Raw genomic sequence first — 19,466 nt, 5'->3', positions numbered from 1 at the left:
CAATAAACGGAGAATGCCGAGATTTTTAATTTGCCTAGACATTTCAGGTCCTTTTCCTCAACTTTGGTGGAAAAGTGGAGTTAATCTGTTTACAACAACCTAGATAAATGTTGTTTTATTTATATAGATACCGCATTGTGCAATGGTTTTTACGATCTAGTATCTGTCTGAGCGAGCATGGTTCTTAACAAGCATTGTTATTAATTGCTGATAGCAACATTATTTCATTGAGTAAATAAATTAGTCTTAAATTCAACTGGATTAAATAATTAACAATTTGTCAATAATTTTTATCGCTTTATCAGCAAAACAAGTGCATTGTGTATCACTCAGCAATAACTGGATAAGTTGTTAAAAGCGTTTATAAAAATGAATAAGATTTTAGTGATACATTACTTATATATATAATATCATGATAAGCAGGTCTGGCCTACAGTGAAACTTTACTTGCTTTAAATGATTACAACAACAAATAGTTCGACGCCTAACAATAAATGGCGAAGTTTTATAAGACGTCGTGTTCCTATATTGAACTGGATACCTTTTTATACTACTTCAAAGTTACTTCATGACTTACTTGCTGGATTTACTGTTGCTTTAACTGAGGTCCCACAAGGAATTGCTTTCGCAGTAGTAGCAGGTAATGTTAATTTATGTATTCTTGCATTACATAACTACTTGTTGTTACTTTAGACAGGGTCGGAGTCAAGAAAATTTGATACGAATTTCTTTAGACGTGCTACTGAAAATTTAATTTAAGTTTAATTTTATTTTCGCTATTTAATGTTGTAAAAAGTAATGACCACATTTTTGTTTGTTTACTGATTGTATATAGTTAAGAAAATTCAAAAAAAGGAAGATTGTTGCTGTGGCAATAACCGGTTTGTATAAATGTAAAAGTAAACTTCATATTTCAATAAGTTCTGTTGTTGTTCATAAGACTTATAAGTACTTCATGATTGAAGATAAGATTAAACATTACAAGTACTGTATTGTAATTAAAAAGAAATAAAGTCAAATTATCTGATAAAAGTTTTGAAAAATTAAATTTAAATCATGCTTTTGTTGGATCAATATATAAAATACTGATGTGCATTTAATCCATTATTTGATCCCTTTGTAGGTTTAGATCCTCAATATGGTTTATATTCGGGCTTTATGGGTGTATTTGCGTATTTTTTGTTTGGGACTGGTAAAGACTTAAACATAGGACCAACTAGTATACTGGCCCTTATGTTGCAGCCCCATGTAGAGGCCATGGGAGCTGATATGGCAGTGCTCATGTCATTTCTAGCTGGCATCATAATCTTTGCTCTTGGGTTGTTAAGACTGGGTTAGTAGAATTAACAGGAGCGAAACCCGTAAAAGTTTTTTGAAGTTTTATTATAATTTTTTTATTATTTAAATGAAGAGGCATTTCTGCTGACTCTTGTCGTAATATTTGCCTACATTCATAGGTTTCATATTGGATTTTTTTTCTTATCCCATAATATCTGGATTTACGACTTCAGCGGCTCTGCAAATACTTTCGTCGCAAATAAAATCCTTGTTCGGTATTACTGGAAAAGCAAGTAAATTTCTGAACGCGTGGATAGAAGTTTTCGAAAATATAAAGAGCATAAAACTGTGGGATACCGTTTTAGGATGTATTTGCACCCTCTTGATTCTTGGAATTAAGGTAAAACTTTCGATATTGAGGCTATATATACCTTCGTGACTAAAAAATGATTGTTTTAAATTTTATCCGAATATTCTCATAATTATAGACTGTATTAGATATTCACTAGCTATTGTCAGATATTATTGAGTATTAAAAAGCTGAAAATGTTGATTATTTAGAAGAGATAACTTTACGAAGTGTATACCACCAAAAAATAATACCAATATCATTTGTACTGGATATTGTTTTGAGTAGGTATGAAGTTTAGGATTAACTTCATACAAAAATCAAACAATTAACTATATTTCCTAGCGCGAATTGGCTTTTTTTCAAATTAAGTTAAAACGCTTCTGTATTATTTAGTATTTAGGAAAACGAAAAGGAAGTTCGAGAATCAGATCTAATCGTACAAGAACTCAAAATATAATAGCAATTTTCTTATGGTTTATGTCACTTATAAGCTATGCAATTGTTGTAATGGGGGCAACTGTCTTAGCTTACATCCTTTATCAGTATGGGCACACTCCGTTTCAGTTAACAGGTGATTATTTTTTTTGTAACGAATATTTTCTAGTATAAATTTATTTATTTGAACGCTGTACTTCTTTATATTAATGCTTATTTATCTGACACTGAATTTATATCACCTTGTACTACTTTGTATTCTTTCTGTCTCTAAACCATTTATCGACTGACTTCAACTGTCTACCTGCCACTTATGTATTTATACTGTTAAGAAATTTCCTCGAGTTTTTCTGCAACACTCACTATATGATCTATTTGTAACATTTATAAACTTTTCCTTCATTCCTACAACAGTTTACCACTTTTAGGCACTGTAAAGAAAGGTCTTCCACCTTTCACACTACCACCATTCAGCACAACGTTTAACAACGAGACGTACAGTTTCGTGGACATGATGAATCAATATGGTGGAACTACGGCATTTCTCCCTTTGGTGGCCATTTTAGAACACGTTAGCATTTCTAAAGCATTTGGTAATGGACTTGTTGACATTTTGGTAACGTTATCAGTACAATTAAATAATTTATAGCTAAAGGTAAAACCATCGATGCCACTCAAGAACTGTTTGCTCTCGGGCTTTGCAATTTTTTCGGTGCTTTCGTTCAATCCATGCCGGTTACAGGATCTTTTACAAGAACCGCTGTCAATAACGTATCGGGGGTAAAAACTACCGCTGGTGGCTTCTTTACCGGTACTTTTGTCCTTCTGGTTTTGGCATTTATGACTTCTTTCTTCTATTACATTCCAAAGACAACTCTCGCTTCTGTTGTGATAAGCGCCATGATTGGGCTTATCCAATATGACACAGTTTTCGTTTTGTGGAGAACCAAAAGTAATAAATTAATGCAGTGCCTTAGCGGCTTTTGTTAAGTTCGTAAATAATTTTGTAGAACTAGATTTGATTCCTTACTTTGCCACACTCTTGTGCTGTCTGTTGTGGAACTTGGAATATGGAATTCTTGTAGGAATTGCGACCAATTTGTCCATTGTTCTTTACTTTAGTGCCAGACCTCCAATCGTATTAGATTTTCGGCAAATTGACGATAAAAAAGTATATTTAGTTGTACCAGAGACCAGTTTACTTTTCCCCGCCGCAGAACATTTGAAAGAAAAACTGTTAACTGCTTGTCAAGAATCGGAGAGTTTGGTCGTTTTGGACGGATGTCGTATAAAGTTTATAGACGCAACAATCGCAAAGGTAAATTTAATTAACGATTTAGTTAATCGATCTAATTTAATTAATTTCTATTTGTTAGAGCTTTAAAAGTTTGATTGACGAATTCAAAGTGAGAAACCAATTTATTTTGTTTTTGGATTTTAACGATAGTGTTATTAACACTTGCGTTTCGTTAGATCCAAGTTTGGAGAAGTATTTCGTTAATGGAACTTTGGATGATGTTGTAAGCTGTAAGTCGATAATAAATTACCAGAAAAGCTGTTTAATTGTACTTAATAAGTTCTTTTTTAGGCGAAAGTTTGAAGGCAGACAATAATTTAGTTATAAATTCATAGATAGGTCGAGTTTTTTATAATTTTAATGACAAACGTTAGATTAAGATGAATCACGATTGTTTTGTTAATTTCATTTCGTAAATCCAAGATGACGTAAAAGTAATAAAAAACCATTTTATTATCAAAAATATTTACTAGGTATATTTATTTTTATACTATGTAGTGTTTAGGACATAGAAAAATACTGAACATTTTTCATACGTTCTCATTGAAATAAATACAATAATAAATAAATTAAAACTATACGCACTCGTATCCAGACGCTCACTAAATACTTTCAGGAACTTATTTCTATTATAGTAATACTGATCATTTTAATTGTCAACGATTTTAGTTGCTTTTTCGCTACGCCTTAATTTTGTTTTTAATTTCGTTTGGTTTATTGCTCGATTCCACTACTTTTAAGTCAGCTAATTTATTTATGACTTCTTCTTCGTTTTGATGATACCCGTTACTGATTATAGCGTTCAGTACATCCTCATTGTTGGGTGGTGTATCACACTCCTCGTCCGACGGTATGAGGATGGGGGTTGCGCCATCGAAGAGGCTCGATTTGCTCATAGACCTTTGGTACATGTCTCTGGAGACGCTTCTCGTAAACGAGAAAATTCTCGATTTCGATCTCGTAAGGGGCGGTCTGACAACGGTGTCGGGGGATATGGGTTTCGGCAATGTTCCAATAAGTCTCGTCGCAAAATTGCTTATTATTTTCCATGCATATTCTATGTGGGTTTCGTTCGCGAATTCGCTAACAACACAAAATCGAATTATGTACTTTCCCTTCACCATCGAGGGAATCATGTGTAGTTTTCCGGAAGCATTTATGGTTGCCAGGAGCGTTTGGTTTATGGAATCGGGACCGACAAGTCTGAAACACACAAGGCCCAATTTTACGTCGTTGACGACTTCGAATCTCTTATCCTTCAAGACCAAAGACTCGAAATATTTCGCGAGACGTATGTGGTTGCGTATGTACTGTTGCAAGCCTGACAGACCGTATTTTCTCATCACAAACCAGAGTTTAAGTGACCTGAACCTTCTGCTCAACGGGATTCCCCAGTGTCTGTAATCTATGCTTTCGTTGGCCTTCGAATGTTGAAGGTATAGCGGATCAACGACCAAGGCCGAAGTGAGTTTGATTTTGTCACGGACCCAAAGGCACGAACAGTCGAAGTTCACCAGAAGCCATTTGTTAGGATTCGTGTTGAAAGAATCCGCGTATTCTATTCCGGCCATTAGAGGCTTGAGTTCCGGACAGATGAAAGCATTTCCGGCATATGCCCCGTCTACGTGTAGCCAGACACAAGGTTTCGATTTGCAGATGGGTCCGATCTCTTTTAAATTGTCAAAAGCGCAACACGCTGTTGAACCCAAAGTCGTCGAAACGAAGAAGGGTAGCAGTCCTTGCTCTTCGTCTTCTTGCATCGCCTTCAGCAGGGTTTTCCCCCGCAAACTACAGTTCTCGTCCGGTTCTAGGATACGTAGTTTGACTAAAAGTATCATGGCGGTTTTTTCTACGCACGAGTGCGATTCTTTCGAACAATACGCGACCAATTTTGGCAGGAAAGCGCTATCTTCGATGTCTGGATTTTTTGATTTGAGATGCTTAATGGCTTCGTTACGTGCAGATAGCATGCTCACTAATACACATTCACTGGCTGATCCTTGAATAACACCGCCGCCTTTACTTCCAGGGTTCGACGAGATGAAATCGCTCGGAAGATCTATCGCTTTTCCAAACCAATTCATCACAATTGTTTCTAACTCTGTACACGAAGGACTGGCAGCCTAGAAATAAAATAATATAATTTGTAAATGTAAAAAGGGTTTCTGATAAATCAACTCATGTAAAAGTTACGTTCACAAAGGCAAGATGCTAATTTTTACTCTTAACTAGACGTCTCCAGCGATAGTGGTCATCTTCCTTGTATAGTTCGTACTAATCATTTAAAAGTATTTAAACACAAAATGCAAATACTTTTAAAATACGAAATAGATTTCCCTTTTGTATTTGAAATGCTAAATGCAAAATACGTAGTTTCAAAATACTTTTTTCAGTTAAATACTTTTTTGTAGTACCTATTTAATTTTCTACATTCACTAAAGTATAAAATATTTTTAAAGAAAACCGTGCAGGCATTTTCTCATTTTTTAAATATTGCAGTTTTTCTAGACTACTAGTGGTGTTTGCATTATATCACCAGCTACGAAGATTGAGTATGATTCATATTTTTCCGTTTGAAGTGGTTGTGATATAGTTTTTCTATCTTTATGTTATAGTTTCTTCAGTTCAGCAACAAATAATTCTTCTATATACTTCCTTATATACCTTTCTCACCCGTTTTAATTGGCACTGATGCCAAAATAGTTTATGTACCGTAAAAGTTCAGAGCCAAAATAGGGTTTAAATCAAAATATTTACAACCCCATTTTGTTTCCGATTTTTACACATTGTAATAAAAGAAAGAAATGTAGGTAATCCATAGTTTCTTTAGCTTTGGGTTCATCTGATAAGTGAAGTTTTTCGAATCGTTTTCTATGAATTTTGGATTATAGGAATTTTTTAGCACATCACAAAATCTTGTGGTTTTCAGTTTTACACAACTGGCGTATATCAATTCGATATTGTTTTGCGGTTTGTTTTGTCGTAATTCATAGAATTTCGTAGTTTCTTGCTAAAGGTACGATAAGTGGTGATTTGGCAGGTGTTAATATCAATTTGGAACTTCAAAATTCCATGAACCATGATATTGAACCCGGAAATCAATATCGATCCAATATTTTAGATTATCCATTTCCAAGGAGTCCTCTTTTTAAGCTTTTAATACCTTCAATGGCCATTTCCAAGGAGTTTAGAATTTTTTGGGCTCTCTCCAGTTAAATAATTAGAAGGCATTCATGGAATGTCTCTTTGACCCCTTTTTAAGCTTATAATACCTTCAATGGCCAATGTGAGCAACTTTCATTCATCATTTTAAATAATATTTCATCGGTGATACTAGCAAAAATTTTAACGGCAAAAATGTATTTTGCATTTTACAAATAGAAAATACGTTTGGAAAAGTATTTTAAATAAAATACAAAATGCTTTTCTCAAAAAAGTATTTTAGTGCAAGATAAAAATAGGTATTTTTTATTTTGTATTTGCATTTTAAATGCAAGTATTTCAAATAAATCACACCTCTGGAAACAATCAGTCAGAGTCTTTCTACTAACAGCCTATAAACAAAATAGCTTGCAAAAAGTAACCAAAAAAATGAATGATATTCAATTGTTATTGGCCTATTTTAACCCGCATTGCCTAGCTTTTTGTAATCCATGATTGATCTGTCTAAACAAATCTATTGAAAGACGCTAATTGCTTACGTGAACAGCCACCTTAGAGCAAAATTTGCTCACAAATTATAATTAGACACGGTGTGTATGACTGGTCAGACTATATAAAAACGTATTTTATGCCTTTTTGACCACATCTGTTTTTTTGTCGATTGGCGGTAGCCAGATAAAAAAAAAAAAACAGCAAATGACTGTCGTTCCAATAAAAATTACTACGTTTCAATTTATGTAGTAAGTGTGTCTATTATGAAGTTTTAGCATGCAGATGCAACAGGAAGACAAAGCAAGAACGCGTATTTTCACAATAATATCTAAACGAATAAAAATAGAACGGCGATGATAACGTATGGTTATAATTAATTTATGAATCGAGACTTGCCAAAATGTGCCTACACTGACACTATTTACCGTTAACATTTTAATTTTATTATCCTGATTTTAAAACAAGCAACCGAAGCAATTTTGCAATATATACAAATTTGTTTTTTGAATAATTTCGTATACGTACATCGGAAATTGCCCTTTTAAATAACGAAAAACTCTGCTCATTGCTACTGAGTCATTTTGTAATTTTTGACACCCCGATTTTAAAAATTGTATCTGCAAGTTTTAACTAATAATTTAATTGGTTGCTTACTTAAAAATATTTTACAATATTTCAATTTACAAGTTTTAAATGATATTTTCATCGGTTACTTGGTTAGATTCTGACTGTGCTACTCATGGAGTCACAAATTTAGTTTCATTAGCACACAGATTTGTAACTTCTTTCTTAATTCTTCAAATCGAAAGTGTTTCCTAATACGAGCATGTGTATTAATATAGTTTTATTGTATAGTTTTAATCGTTAGAAATAAGTCTACTTATATTATTACTGAATCTACAGAGGTCAAAAAATTATCGTTAATTTGATTATAACAGATTTAGGTATGTTCAATTGATTCCCTAGAAAACCAACGCACTTTTGGAAAAGTTTCTTTATGTTCTCATTTTCAATCAGTATCCGCTCTGTAAAATATTTACCCAAGAAAATCCTATGCATCCTATGGCGTCTGAGAGCATGTCTCCTAAAATGGATGGGAACGAATTTCCGGAAGGGAAGTAGGCGTGAAAATGTGGATGTTGCCAATGAGTAACACCGGGCATTATTTTTGTGTCCACATCTTCCATTATGTCATCCCATTCTTCTGGTTCTTGCGGTGCTTCCGATGGCAAAAGTTTTTGCAAAAACCTAAACATAAGCGATCATAAATTTTCCTCGTTCTTTACAATAAAGTAGCGAGAAATTTCCCGAAGTGAATTGCAAAAGTACCTAATACAGTAGATGCGGAAGTAGCTACGGAAAATTTATCTCACAACCGAAAATAATTCTATAGAGAGGAAGCGCACGAAGCCGTTTACAGAAAAACTTCCAATTCATCATCGGCAATTAAGACTAGATCCGTGTAATTATTAAGACATTAAGAGCCTGGTGATGTAATAGTCGTACTAACGATTGATTCTTCGGACGATAAGTAGAATAAACGTTTTTCCGCCAATAAGAACATAAATCTTCGCGAAATAAAATAGGAAATTTAAAAAATTCTAATGCAACTGTAGGCGGGGATGTAGATGATTGGTAGTGGGCAGGTACTTACCCTGGGTCTAAATTGGGGGTAACCCTCTTCGACTTCATGGTTGCCAAATAAGCACAAATATAATCCACCATCTCCTTGCCGCGCACCCGAAATTCTTCTACATCCATATTCGAAACTTTTCTTTCGCTTTGTGTGATTCAACTGTTTCACTTTCGTTTTAAAACACAAGATATAAGTATTGTACCGAACGTAAATTATTGAAAAAAAGCGCCGCTAAACTATGGGAACGCAGCTCGTGTTCGAATTTTGAATGGGCAATCGGTGGATTGCATGATCTTTTTATAAAACGCCCGTCCCCTCTTCGGCATTCCGTCCGTAGGTAATAAGTGTTCAGTCAGTTTTCCCAAACGCGTATGACGTCATACGAAACGGAGACTCGGGGTCTCCAGAAGCAACTTTCTTGATCTATGAAGACAGGATGACAGGACGAAACGCAAGAGCAAAAGAACGGAACCGACTAAGGAACAATGCTGACTGCTCCCTTCCATTATTTCCGCGGAAAAACCGATATCACGATACGGATATCGGAAAAGGAAACGCTAACTTTGAAGAACGGTAATTCGGTAACAAGACAACAGGGAAGTATGGGATAATTGATATCAATTATCCTTTAATTTAAACCAACGAAACAAAAGCAGATTGAGTCTTTATTAAAATGGTCGCTTTCTTTTGTATTTCCTGAAGATAAGTCCAAACAATTGTTAAAGATATCTACCAAAACCTCAAAAGTACTTTTGTACTATTCCTTACAGGAAGTACGACGTTTTCCCTGATTTCAGGGACTAAGGTGCAAGTTTGCTTCCGAGATAAGTCACATTCACTGAAGGATCTTACTATCATCCCCGTGGTTGAGTAAACGCGATTTCTTACTTGAAATTAAAAAAAGTTGTACTTTCCGAACAGGTGTGTGGTAAAAAAAATGTATAGAGACCGCTGGGAGAAAATACGGCACCAACAATCGGGATTTTGCCGCACTCGTCTTTAGCTTCGGGTGGTAATTCACATCCGATAGGTTATGCCGCATTTTTTTTCTTTGATGCCTAGGATAACTAGGAATTTAAAGATTAAATTTTTTATTTTATTATATAGCTAACAGAAGAAGCTCAAGTTTTTTAAGAATTATTGACACTAACTACTTGTTGTTACTTTNGACACAATAGGAAAACACTGATGTTGTAAGTGACTGGTCGGTCTTCTTTTCATAATTTCTGATGACCATTTCAAGTAATATATATAATTAGTTAAAATAAATTGAAAAAGGAAAAAGTTATAATAAAAAAAAATTCTTGAAATTTTTACAACTGAATGCTGATAGTGTTTGTGTTAACTGCGAATGCAAATAAAAATGTTTAAGTTAATTTGTGTTAATTAAAAACAAGTCGAGGAAGTGTTTTGTACTAATATCTAATTTCACCCCCTCACTCTCCCCTTTTTGTTTTACAGTACTGTTCTCTATACATACAAAATCTTAATTGTGTTTGGGGCAATTCTCAATGCAATTACTGTATAGATGCAGAAACGTAAGGATAGTAAATGATAAGGATAACTAACTTATTGAGTGCTGTAAGATTGTATAATCCTTTAATATTCTTATGAGAGACTTAACATCTAATGGTAATGAAAATTCATCCAAAACTTTTTTGAAAACAACGAAATATTTCTTGAAAAATCACGATAAAGATTACAAAAGACACAACTAATTTAGTAAACAGTATTATAAAAATAAATTCATGAAGAAGAAGAAGAATTAAGACTTAATTTAATGATGCTTTAGTTAGATGTCTAAATTCGGGCGCAGTTTATAAAAACTTGACATCGCGGACTTCACCTTAGCATTAATTCACATAATACACAATGTTGAAGAAATATTTCAGGTGTTCTAACCTTGTCTTGAGTTAATTATGCACATTATCGTGTTACTTTGCTCGCAATTGTACGACTTCCTTTAAAATCTTTTATATATAGAGCGTGGGCAAAACCAACTTCTTTTAATATAAGATCGAGTTTTCTGCTAATATTGAGTCCAAAAATAGCCACAAACTATTATATTAACGACTGAACTAGTAGCAAAGTGCACAACAATAATGTTTTAAGGTGGACAGGTGTATAAAGTGACAATGAGTCACTGTACGCTCCTGAATCCAGTCCTGGAATGCCTGTGTCAGACAACAAGCTTTTGCCTGATTTTCCTTTTTTGTCCTGATGACTCAGAAACTCTTTAATAAAATTCACTATTTCAGTGTTGTCCACATATTTCGGAACAACAAATTCTATTAATTTCTATCATCTGCTATTTTTCATTTCAAAATTAACAAATTAACAAGTTAAAGAATGTAAACATAGAAATTCCTTAGAGAACTTGCATGCTTTCAAAGCATAAAACTATTTTCTGAGTACAATAAAGCTATATTTAAATTTTATTAGGACTGTTAATGTTAATGAATACATTAAATTCTACTCGAACTAACAACAACCTTAATTTTTTGTAAATAATGGGCAATTGTGTGAGAATTTTCTCTTTCAATTAACGACACAACTCAATGGACCTTGGTAACATACTAATAAACTTACCCATTACATATATTAAGAAACAGTAATGTAATCTTTCCCAATTGCAGTTCCGTTTTTGTAAAAACAAAATGGAAGGATTTACTGATTCTTTTGGCATGGAGGAACAAATCTACTTATTACTACTACATTATTGTTATATTATTACTTATCATATGTAGCAGCAGAATGTGAAATTGATAGTCACATTGACGCACAAAATGTGTGCAGATTTATGCAAATATTTCTACTGATATGGCATAGTAGAAAACAAATTGGGAGTGTTTGGAAGTAGGTGTTGACTTCTATGCAAATCATTTAAACAATATCTGTTGCCTTTAAAATCTTGTGGAAATTTGCATATAGAGATTAAAAGAGGAAGAAGAACGCTATGTCTTCACATTGCGCTGACAGGCAGAAATATTGCAGTAAGATCTAGTAGATAATCTAACACTTATTAAAATTCCATCATCACATCATCATCATCATAAGGTCGTCAGTCCTAAGACTGGTTGGACACGTACCTTCACTCTTTCCTATCCTGAGCTAAACTTCGCATTTCCCTAAAACTAGAACAGCCCACATACTTAACTATATGTGAACAGTAATCTAATCTAGGTCTACCTCTACCCCTCCTAACTCCTGTTTCTGCCTCTAATATGTCTCTGACTAGACCTTCATGCCTGAGAAGGTGTCCTACCAACCTATCTCGCCTATTTTTTATTGACTTCCATAGAGTCCTCTGTTCTCCTATTCTTTCCAATACCTCTTCATTTCTAACCTTTTCTACCCACGATATCCTCATCATCCGCCTATAACACCACATTTCGAACGCTTCTAACCTTTTCTTTTCCGCCGCTCCCACTGTCCATGTTTCACACCCGTACAACGCCGTGCTCCAAACATACACCTTTAACAACCTTTTTCGAATTTCTAAATTAACCGTTCGCGAGCATAGAAGTGACTTCTTTTTATTAAAGGCGACACGACCCTGCGCTATCCTCTGCTTTATATCCCTACTACTCCTTCCATCCTCACTTATCTGACTTCCTAGGTATCTAAAATCAGCCACTTCTTCTAATTTTTCGTCTCCTATCTTTATATTCGCTCTTTCCCTACTTTTTCTTCCCTTGCATACCAGTATTTCAGTTTTACTTTTATTTATTTTCATACAGTACTGATCTGTCAGTACCGCTTCCATTTTATTTAAAGCTATCTCCAACTCCTCCTTGCTAGATGTTAATACTGACATCATCACATTTAGTATTTTTTATGTTTGTTATTAACAGCGACGGTTTATCTTATGGAGTTATTGACTGTAAATTAAAAATTGATAAACTTATTATGTATTTACTTTTACTTTTTAAAATTATTGCAAAATCAAAAATGGATAATCGTTAGACAATGGAGTAGAAATATTCATTTAGATCCCGATAACAGTTTCTGTGAGACGCCTTAACGGCGTAAGATGTAGTTTGTTATTCCTGTTTCAGAGAGTAAAAAAATCTTTGATGTAGGAGTGGAAAAAAATGGAAAATATAATTACTAATTAGTACAAAATTCTTACTATTGGTGTATGTTAATTTATAACGTTAGGTATTTTTTTGTACGAAATATTTTTAGCAAGTGGCGTACACTTAACAATCTTTTCCAATGTTTAATACATCCTTATCCTGTTGTCGGCACGTTCTAGATGCCATTAACATAAAAAAGGCGAAGAGCCACACCCGCCTGTGTTGTTTGTTTTTTCGATTTTGAGAACGTTGACACCACCTGTGGCATTTAAAAATGAGCCACTCTCCCTAAAAATTAACTTTTAATTGAAACACGACGTTTTATTAACTAATCTGTCACTAATCGTGAAAAAACGAGGTGCAAGTCTGCTTAGTACCCATGCAGTAGAAAAGAAATCGAATTTCTCCTATAACTGATAATAGATCTTCGTATGTACTTGTATTATACATCTATATAAGGAGATGTAGCGTTTACAAGTCGAAAATAGTTCTCGGAACTGAAGTTACAGAGATCCAAATGCGATGATGTAATTTTAAATCGGTTTAATTACATGTTGTTGGCCCACCATGTATAATTGAAACCGATTTAAAATAATTCGCCCAGAATTTTACGCACAACGGAAACTATTTTGAGAGGAAGTGTTTAGATTTGACTTTGGTACACACCTCCTGTCTTAATTGGCAACTTTATTCATGGTGATTCATCGCCAATGAAAAGCGTGTTGGTTTAGACATGGTTAAACGGTGACCTTTTACTTTTTCTGCTAATAAGAATACAGTGGCTGGATAAACAACAATTTCATTATTGAATTGATGATGCTTTTAACTCCATATACTAACAGATATGTAGAAATATCAATATTAAAATTACTTATGCATGAAACACTTTGACATTTATGTAGTATCTAGTGGTTAATATTAAATATTAATGTGAAAATTCATTTACAATTTTTTAACCACTATAAACTACTTCAGGTTAATGAGAAAAATTTGTTGCTGTTCTCGCCGAGAATCGAACCTGCATCAATGCTCTGACTTTCAAAACCAACGGTCTCAGGTTCGATTCCCGGCGAGGGTGTAACAACAACAACAAATTTTCCCTCGGTAAAGGTCTAGATGATGGCCCCCACCCCCGAAGGGGGATCGAAAGAGGAGGTTTCCCCCACCACTGTACCATAAAAAGTTCGTGGCGGTCTCACCCCCATAAAAAGTTTTGGGTTCAAAGTTAATAAATATGTCAATTTTTATACATTTCTAGGCATGTAAATATTTATATAGTCATTCTTAAACAATATTCAAAGGTAAAACTAATGAAAAATACATAAAAATATTGAGAAAGTTATATAAAACATTATTTAAATATCTTTATCAATAGGGTAGGTTAGGTTAGGTTATCGGGTTTTGTTCAAGTGACCACCCTCTTTCGATCCCCCACCTCCACCCGCTTGAAAATAATTTTTTTATTGAATTTTATTTGAATTATAGTGTATGAAAATTGTCAAAATAATTAACTTTCAATCCCCATAATTTTTTAAGAACGAACGAACCCCGAAGGGGGTGGGGGCCATCATCTAGACATTTACCTTTCCCTCATTAACCATAGTGGATATAAAACTGAAAATGAATTTTCACATTTATATTAAAATTACGGAATATTTATTGACCACATAAGTATTTTGACACAATCTGAAGAAGTCATATGTATGCAACTTATACCACCTATAAAAAAAATGTATTATCTTTTATCAATCCATAGTTCCACCCCCTAAGTTTCTGTATGTACAACTTTCATACAATAATTTACAAATAAATTTACTGTAATAAAAGGATGTAGAAACAATAATGAATCTTCTTCGGTCGTAATCCATTGTATCTAAATAAAAAAATTGCGTCCTTTTTTTACAGTTACTTTTCAAAACAATATTGCAATGTCGTTCTAAACAAAAGAATTGTCACGTCCGCGTTGTTTCGAGTTCTTGACCGTGAAACTATTGTTACGTGTTTTGTACTTTCCCTTTCCAGAGTAGGACCACAAAAAAATCATGACACGTACTATTATAGATTATGGATGAGGTTTCCCATGAAACAATTTAACTGTAACCGGACCTAATATACCCATAATAAACCCGCAAAGAACCTGTCGATATCAAAACCTTCTAATATTTTAATTATACTGTGCGTAACAGGCAATAACGTTACTAAGAATTCTACAATTACGTAAATTCAGTAACAGAATCATGAACTGCATCAAAGTAAGGTAAAATTTCTTATTTCGAAATACAGATACTTATTAATTTTTATGAAGGTTAGACAAAAGGACAGATTTCTGACATTTCCAATATTTTCCTTTTGATGCAATTGACATCATTTTTAAAATGACGGAACATTCATACACAAGAATGCACGATTTGATAGTCGGTACACCTAATAATCAACGTAAGGTCAATAGGCATAGGCAGGCGTGGGTGAACTTCGAATTCTACTAGTTGCAAGTCACTGAACTAAAACGCTATAATCCTTTTTTGGGAGTTTCTACATTTAGACACTATGACTAAATTTCGCAATAATAATGTACCGTTAGGTCAAATCAAAACTCCTAAGAATTAATCAAAGTAGACGAGTCATACATATAACACATACATACGTTCATTCAGCTAATTTTTGTCTTTGTATTCCTGTTACAGATTATGTCGAAAACTTTCGTACTTGATTAGATTTTAAGATAGAAATATTCAGCGTTGTTCTTCGGAAACTGTATTGAAAAGATCACCCAAATCTACTTAATTTTCCCGATACACCTGACGTTGGTCCTTATTTTAATCCTGTAACATCAATCCATGCAGGCCCTGTTAAATTTGATTAACTAATTCCTGAGTTGTATTGATTTTATTTTTATATTTTATTACAGACTTGAAGAAGCAAACTTGGCGCTCGAAATCCGACAAAATCGACAATAATACGTATAATCACTATTAATCATCGTCAAAATTTAAAATGCGATTTATTTTTAGACAAAAAACTGTTTTCATTTTTTATTACCGTGGGTAGTGTTCACGTTCAAACATACCTTAAACAATCTAACTATTTAAACGTGTCAAAACACATGTTGGAATTCTTGAATTTTATAGTAACATACAACAGGCTTAGACTTTCACTTATTTTATATTATAGATAAATTATATTATTCAATAATCTTATGGCATTGATTTTTTCCGTGTGTATTGTATCTATTTTTCTAAAACAAGTTAACTTTGTATATAGCAATTAGAAGTCGATGAGTTAACTTTAGACTGAGAATAAGTTAAATGCGTGTAGTTTTAAAATAAATTGAAATTTCACACGCCATTCCATGTTTTCAGTAAAAGGAAAACAAACAATGATGTTATCCCATGTTTTAATCCTAGTTCAAGATGCTTCTGAATCACTACACAATTATTTAACGATTTATGCATTGTCACTGACTTTTTTCCTAGAAATAGATTGATCCCTAATAACGAGAAACCTTGTTAACCAATAGCTCATTTTAGAAGATTGCCCGGAAATAATCTTCTCAAAAATTCTTCTAACATCTGCGTGAAACATTTAATAAAACCGATATTTGTGTTGTTTTTATTCTTCACGATGTGATAACGTATTAAATATTAAAATATGTGTACGAATTTTTTTATTTTCACGTTCGTACCTAAAACTATGCAATTGTTTCATAAAGCAATGACAATAAAATTTCCAGGAAATNCTTGGACAAAACATTGAAAGTTGCGTGAAATAGAACAAATTCGACCGATTTAAGAAATAAGGCTTTATAAAAAACTTAAAAACGCTTAAAAGAAACGTCTTTACCTTGTCATAGTGATCTATAGAAGTAGGATATTCCTATTATCGTAAAAAGAATAATTTTATTTTTAATGTATGAATGATAAAATGAAATATTCAATTATTTTTGTAAGACTTGCAGGCTCATTTCTCACTGAGTAAGACCGAGAAACTGACATTGTTTAATAGAATATCCTTAAAAGTGTTGATAGAATCCATCAGCACATAAAAAACTTAATTTTTTTACCAATGTCTTCATCAGTTGCATTTTGCGCAACAACGCAAAATCTGATGACATATTTGTCGCGAACTGACGCTGGGACCTAAAAAACTTTCATTAAAAAAAAATTGGAAATTTATTTCTCACAATTAAATTAATGAATTAAAGAGATGTTTCTTTCTATTTATAGGTATCTCTGAAAGGGATTGGAAAACAAAATTCTACGTGCAAAAATACAAGTATAACTTGAACATATTTTAATTGTACATCCTGTTAGATTAATTTTGTAAAACCTGGGTGTACATTTCCCTTCCGTTTGATTTTATGCAGTTTATAAATCATGTGTGACATTTCTGTAACATCGAAGGACACTATTATTATGTAGTAGCTGTTTCAGTGTGAGTGTTATTGTTATGAATGAACTTTTTAACGTTTTCTGCGGCCTTTTTCGTTCCAAAGACCACAAAAAAATAATTCTATCGACGCTACCTAATTTACGTATGACGTATCTGGACGTAGTAGATACATTTATGTTCTTTTGCGTAAAAATTATCTCTTTGACTCTTTGAAACAATGTGCGATATTTTTTTATTTCAGTTCGACTTACTTAAAAAAGAAATTATTGCGTATTAAAAAAAGTTTAATTTAGATCTGTAATAATGTTCTGCAATGAAGATCTGTTGTAAACTTACCTAAGCATCGCAAAAACAAATATATCAAGCTTATAAAAATAGAGCAGGTCAATTTATTTTATTTGGAACAGTTCGATCTATTTGAACGAAATCAGATTTACGAAGAAGGTGGGCTAAAATAGAATCCAAAGGACTGTTATAGTACAACTTCTTGCCACACAATCTGTGGCTGGCTTTTTAAAATTGCCCTGCGTAACTTAAGATGCAGCTAGGTATTAATTTGTATAGAAAACTGAATTTTTGTGCAAGTTGTGGTTGAAAGTAGTAGTAGATCAGGAAATTCAAAAGAAAATAAATGTTTTTTTTTCGATTTTGCTCAAGGTGTATTTTTAAAGAAAAGGTGATTGAAACCCAAACATTTCCCATTTTCTACAGTGCCGTGACCCGCTACAATTTCTTTATAAAGAAAACAACGAAAAAATTCAATAGAATGGGAATATTTGATACTTCTTTGCCTTTTAATGAAACGCTTATTTTGGCTGCTGTAGTATTTTATTGGATGGAAATTTTAAGAAGAAAATACAGAAAGAGAGAGAGAGGAAGAAAAAACTGCTTTAGGATGCTTTAATTATTTTGGCCCATTTATTTATCATTTTTACGAGATAATACTGGCGATCTTTTGGGAGATTTGTTATTGTCCCTTTCAGGAGAGGGCGAATGACTGCCATCATTTCCTGATCCTGATGGGTCCTTGGAAGACGCCTTTAGACGTATATTTGTATCCAAGTGACGAAATCTAGAAACAAAATCCTTTCAACTTGGCCAATTTTACACCAAAACTCCCTTTACCGAATGGGGACGTTACTCGACGACCCTTCCTCTCCAGCCCCTTGAAATAAAAAGGCTAATGGCCAACTTATCCAAGATGTACTCCTAAAACAAAAATAAGCAAATAAAATTTAAATAGTTTTAAAAGTTTTAAGCGGGTACTTACGGTGTTACCTAAAATTAAACAAAAAATTATGCGATTTACTTGTATTTATTTTACTTACGGCGGTGGCTGCACTGTGACATTTTCGGAAGACGTTTCCGTCTCAGAAAGTAATCTTCTTGATGCGAGGGCCTTTGCAATTGAAGGGTTGTAAATTTTAGGGTCGCTAACCATGCGCACGAAAAACGAACGCTTATATGCCAGAACTTCTTTCCTTTTACGTTCCACAACTTCAGAAATTTCATCTTTAAGTTCCTAAAATATGTAATTACATAGAAAAAGAAACATCTCATAGTTTGACCCGCTTGTGGGACAATTTTTAATTCTTTTTAATAGAAAACGATATATATCAGTAAACAGGTAGTTACCTCTTCCTTTTCTATAGCTTGACTTTCCAATAAATCAGAAGCAAATTCTTTTATAGTATCCCATGCATAATCTGAAAGAAATCAAATTAAGATCTTCAAATTTATTGGCCAATAAATTTTATCGTTTATGAATTTACAAAACCGCTACGTCTTTTCATTCTGATCGTAAAAATCCAATATGTTGGCCAAATTTCAATTAATAAACAGTATCTGCTAGTAGAATTAACGTTAGTTATAGTATGTTCTAAGTGATTAGAATGAACTAGAGAAAAGTCTTATTAATCTATTTTGGCTTTTTCAAATTATTGTATATTTGAAAAAGTTAAAATTTCACGTTACTTCCTACATTATATAATCAAGGATTCATTTTGGCATTTTAAGAGTAAAACTTTAGGAAGGGACGGAAATTGCGCACGCAGCAACGCAAAATCGGCAACGGAAGTTGAGCAGTTGTTATATACATATAATAATGTTCTACTGTATGGATTGGCTTGTTTGCTTGTCCATAATTTTGCTAACCTTGGACAAAACATTGAAAGTTGCGTGAAATAGAACAAATTCGACCGATTTAAGAAATAAGGCTTTATAAAAAACTTAAAAACGCTTAAAAGAAACGTCTTTACCTTGTCATAGTGATCTATAGAAGTAGGATATTCCTATTATCGTAAAAAGAATAATTTTATTTTTAATGTATGAATGATAAAATGAAAT

General features: G+C 33.3%; 2 protein-coding genes across 3 annotated transcripts; one reads left to right on the top strand and one right to left on the bottom strand.

Annotated features, from left to right (window-relative positions):
- The first annotated feature begins 220 nt into the window (after positions 1–220).
- Positions 221–3,940, top strand: LOC108741942 (sodium-independent sulfate anion transporter-like). 2 transcript variants are annotated; one of them, XM_018476916.2, is made up of 9 exons: positions 221–640; positions 1,124–1,333; positions 1,458–1,678; positions 2,024–2,201; positions 2,494–2,658; positions 2,715–3,017; positions 3,076–3,383; positions 3,442–3,592; positions 3,654–3,940. In XM_018476916.2, the coding sequence occupies exons 1-9, from the start codon at positions 457–459 to the stop codon at positions 3,695–3,697; spliced, it is 1,764 nt and encodes a 587-aa protein (XP_018332418.1). In that variant the 5' UTR covers positions 221–456; the 3' UTR covers positions 3,698–3,940. The 2 variants fall into 2 exon arrangements, with proteins under 2 accessions (XP_018332418.1, XP_018332419.1); XM_018476917.2 differs by having other exon boundaries at positions 3,643–3,940.
- Positions 3,811–9,494, bottom strand: LOC108741943 (tyrosine decarboxylase-like). The gene is made up of 3 exons (XM_018476918.2): positions 8,671–9,494; positions 8,057–8,264; positions 3,811–5,485 (listed from the first exon to the last, which is right to left on the bottom strand). The coding sequence occupies exons 1-3, from the start codon at positions 8,775–8,777 to the stop codon at positions 4,043–4,045; spliced, it is 1,758 nt and encodes a 585-aa protein (XP_018332420.1). The 5' UTR covers positions 8,778–9,494; the 3' UTR covers positions 3,811–4,042.
- Between the last annotated feature and the right edge of the window lie 9,972 nt (positions 9,495–19,466).

The sequence above is a fragment of the Agrilus planipennis genome, unplaced genomic scaffold (genome assembly GCF_000699045.2).
Source record: "Agrilus planipennis isolate EAB-ADULT unplaced genomic scaffold, Apla_2.0 scaffold41, whole genome shotgun sequence".
In the NCBI taxonomy this organism is placed as follows: domain Eukaryota; kingdom Metazoa; phylum Arthropoda; class Insecta; order Coleoptera; family Buprestidae; genus Agrilus; species Agrilus planipennis.
This window is presented reverse-complemented; position numbering and strand designations above follow the sequence as displayed.

What these genes read in the sequence shown, in the direction of transcription:
- LOC108741942 (XM_018476916.2), top strand. Translation starts at nt 457, where the DNA reads ATGATTACAACAACAAATAGTTCGACGCCTAACAATAAATGGCGAAGT. An exon ending in TCTTGATTCTTGGAATTAAG is followed by an intron (nt 1,679 to 2,023) that starts GTAAAACTTTCG and finishes TGTATTATTTAG; the next exon opens with TATTTAGGAAAACGAAAAGG. An exon ending in TAGCATTTCTAAAGCATTTG is followed by an intron (nt 2,659 to 2,714) that starts GTAATGGACTTG and finishes AATAATTTATAG; the next exon opens with CTAAAGGTAAAACCATCGAT.
- LOC108741943 (XM_018476918.2), bottom strand. Translation starts at nt 8,777, where the DNA reads ATGGATGTAGAAGAATTTCGGGTGCGCGGCAAGGAGATGGTGGATTAT. An exon ending in ACCCCCAATTTAGACCCAGG is followed by an intron (nt 8,265 to 8,670) that starts GTAAGTACCTGC and finishes GCTTATGTTTAG; the next exon opens with GTTTTTGCAAAAACTTTTGC. An exon ending in GATGCATAGGATTTTCTTGG is followed by an intron (nt 5,486 to 8,056) that starts GTAAATATTTTA and finishes TTTTATTTCTAG; the next exon opens with GCTGCCAGTCCTTCGTGTAC.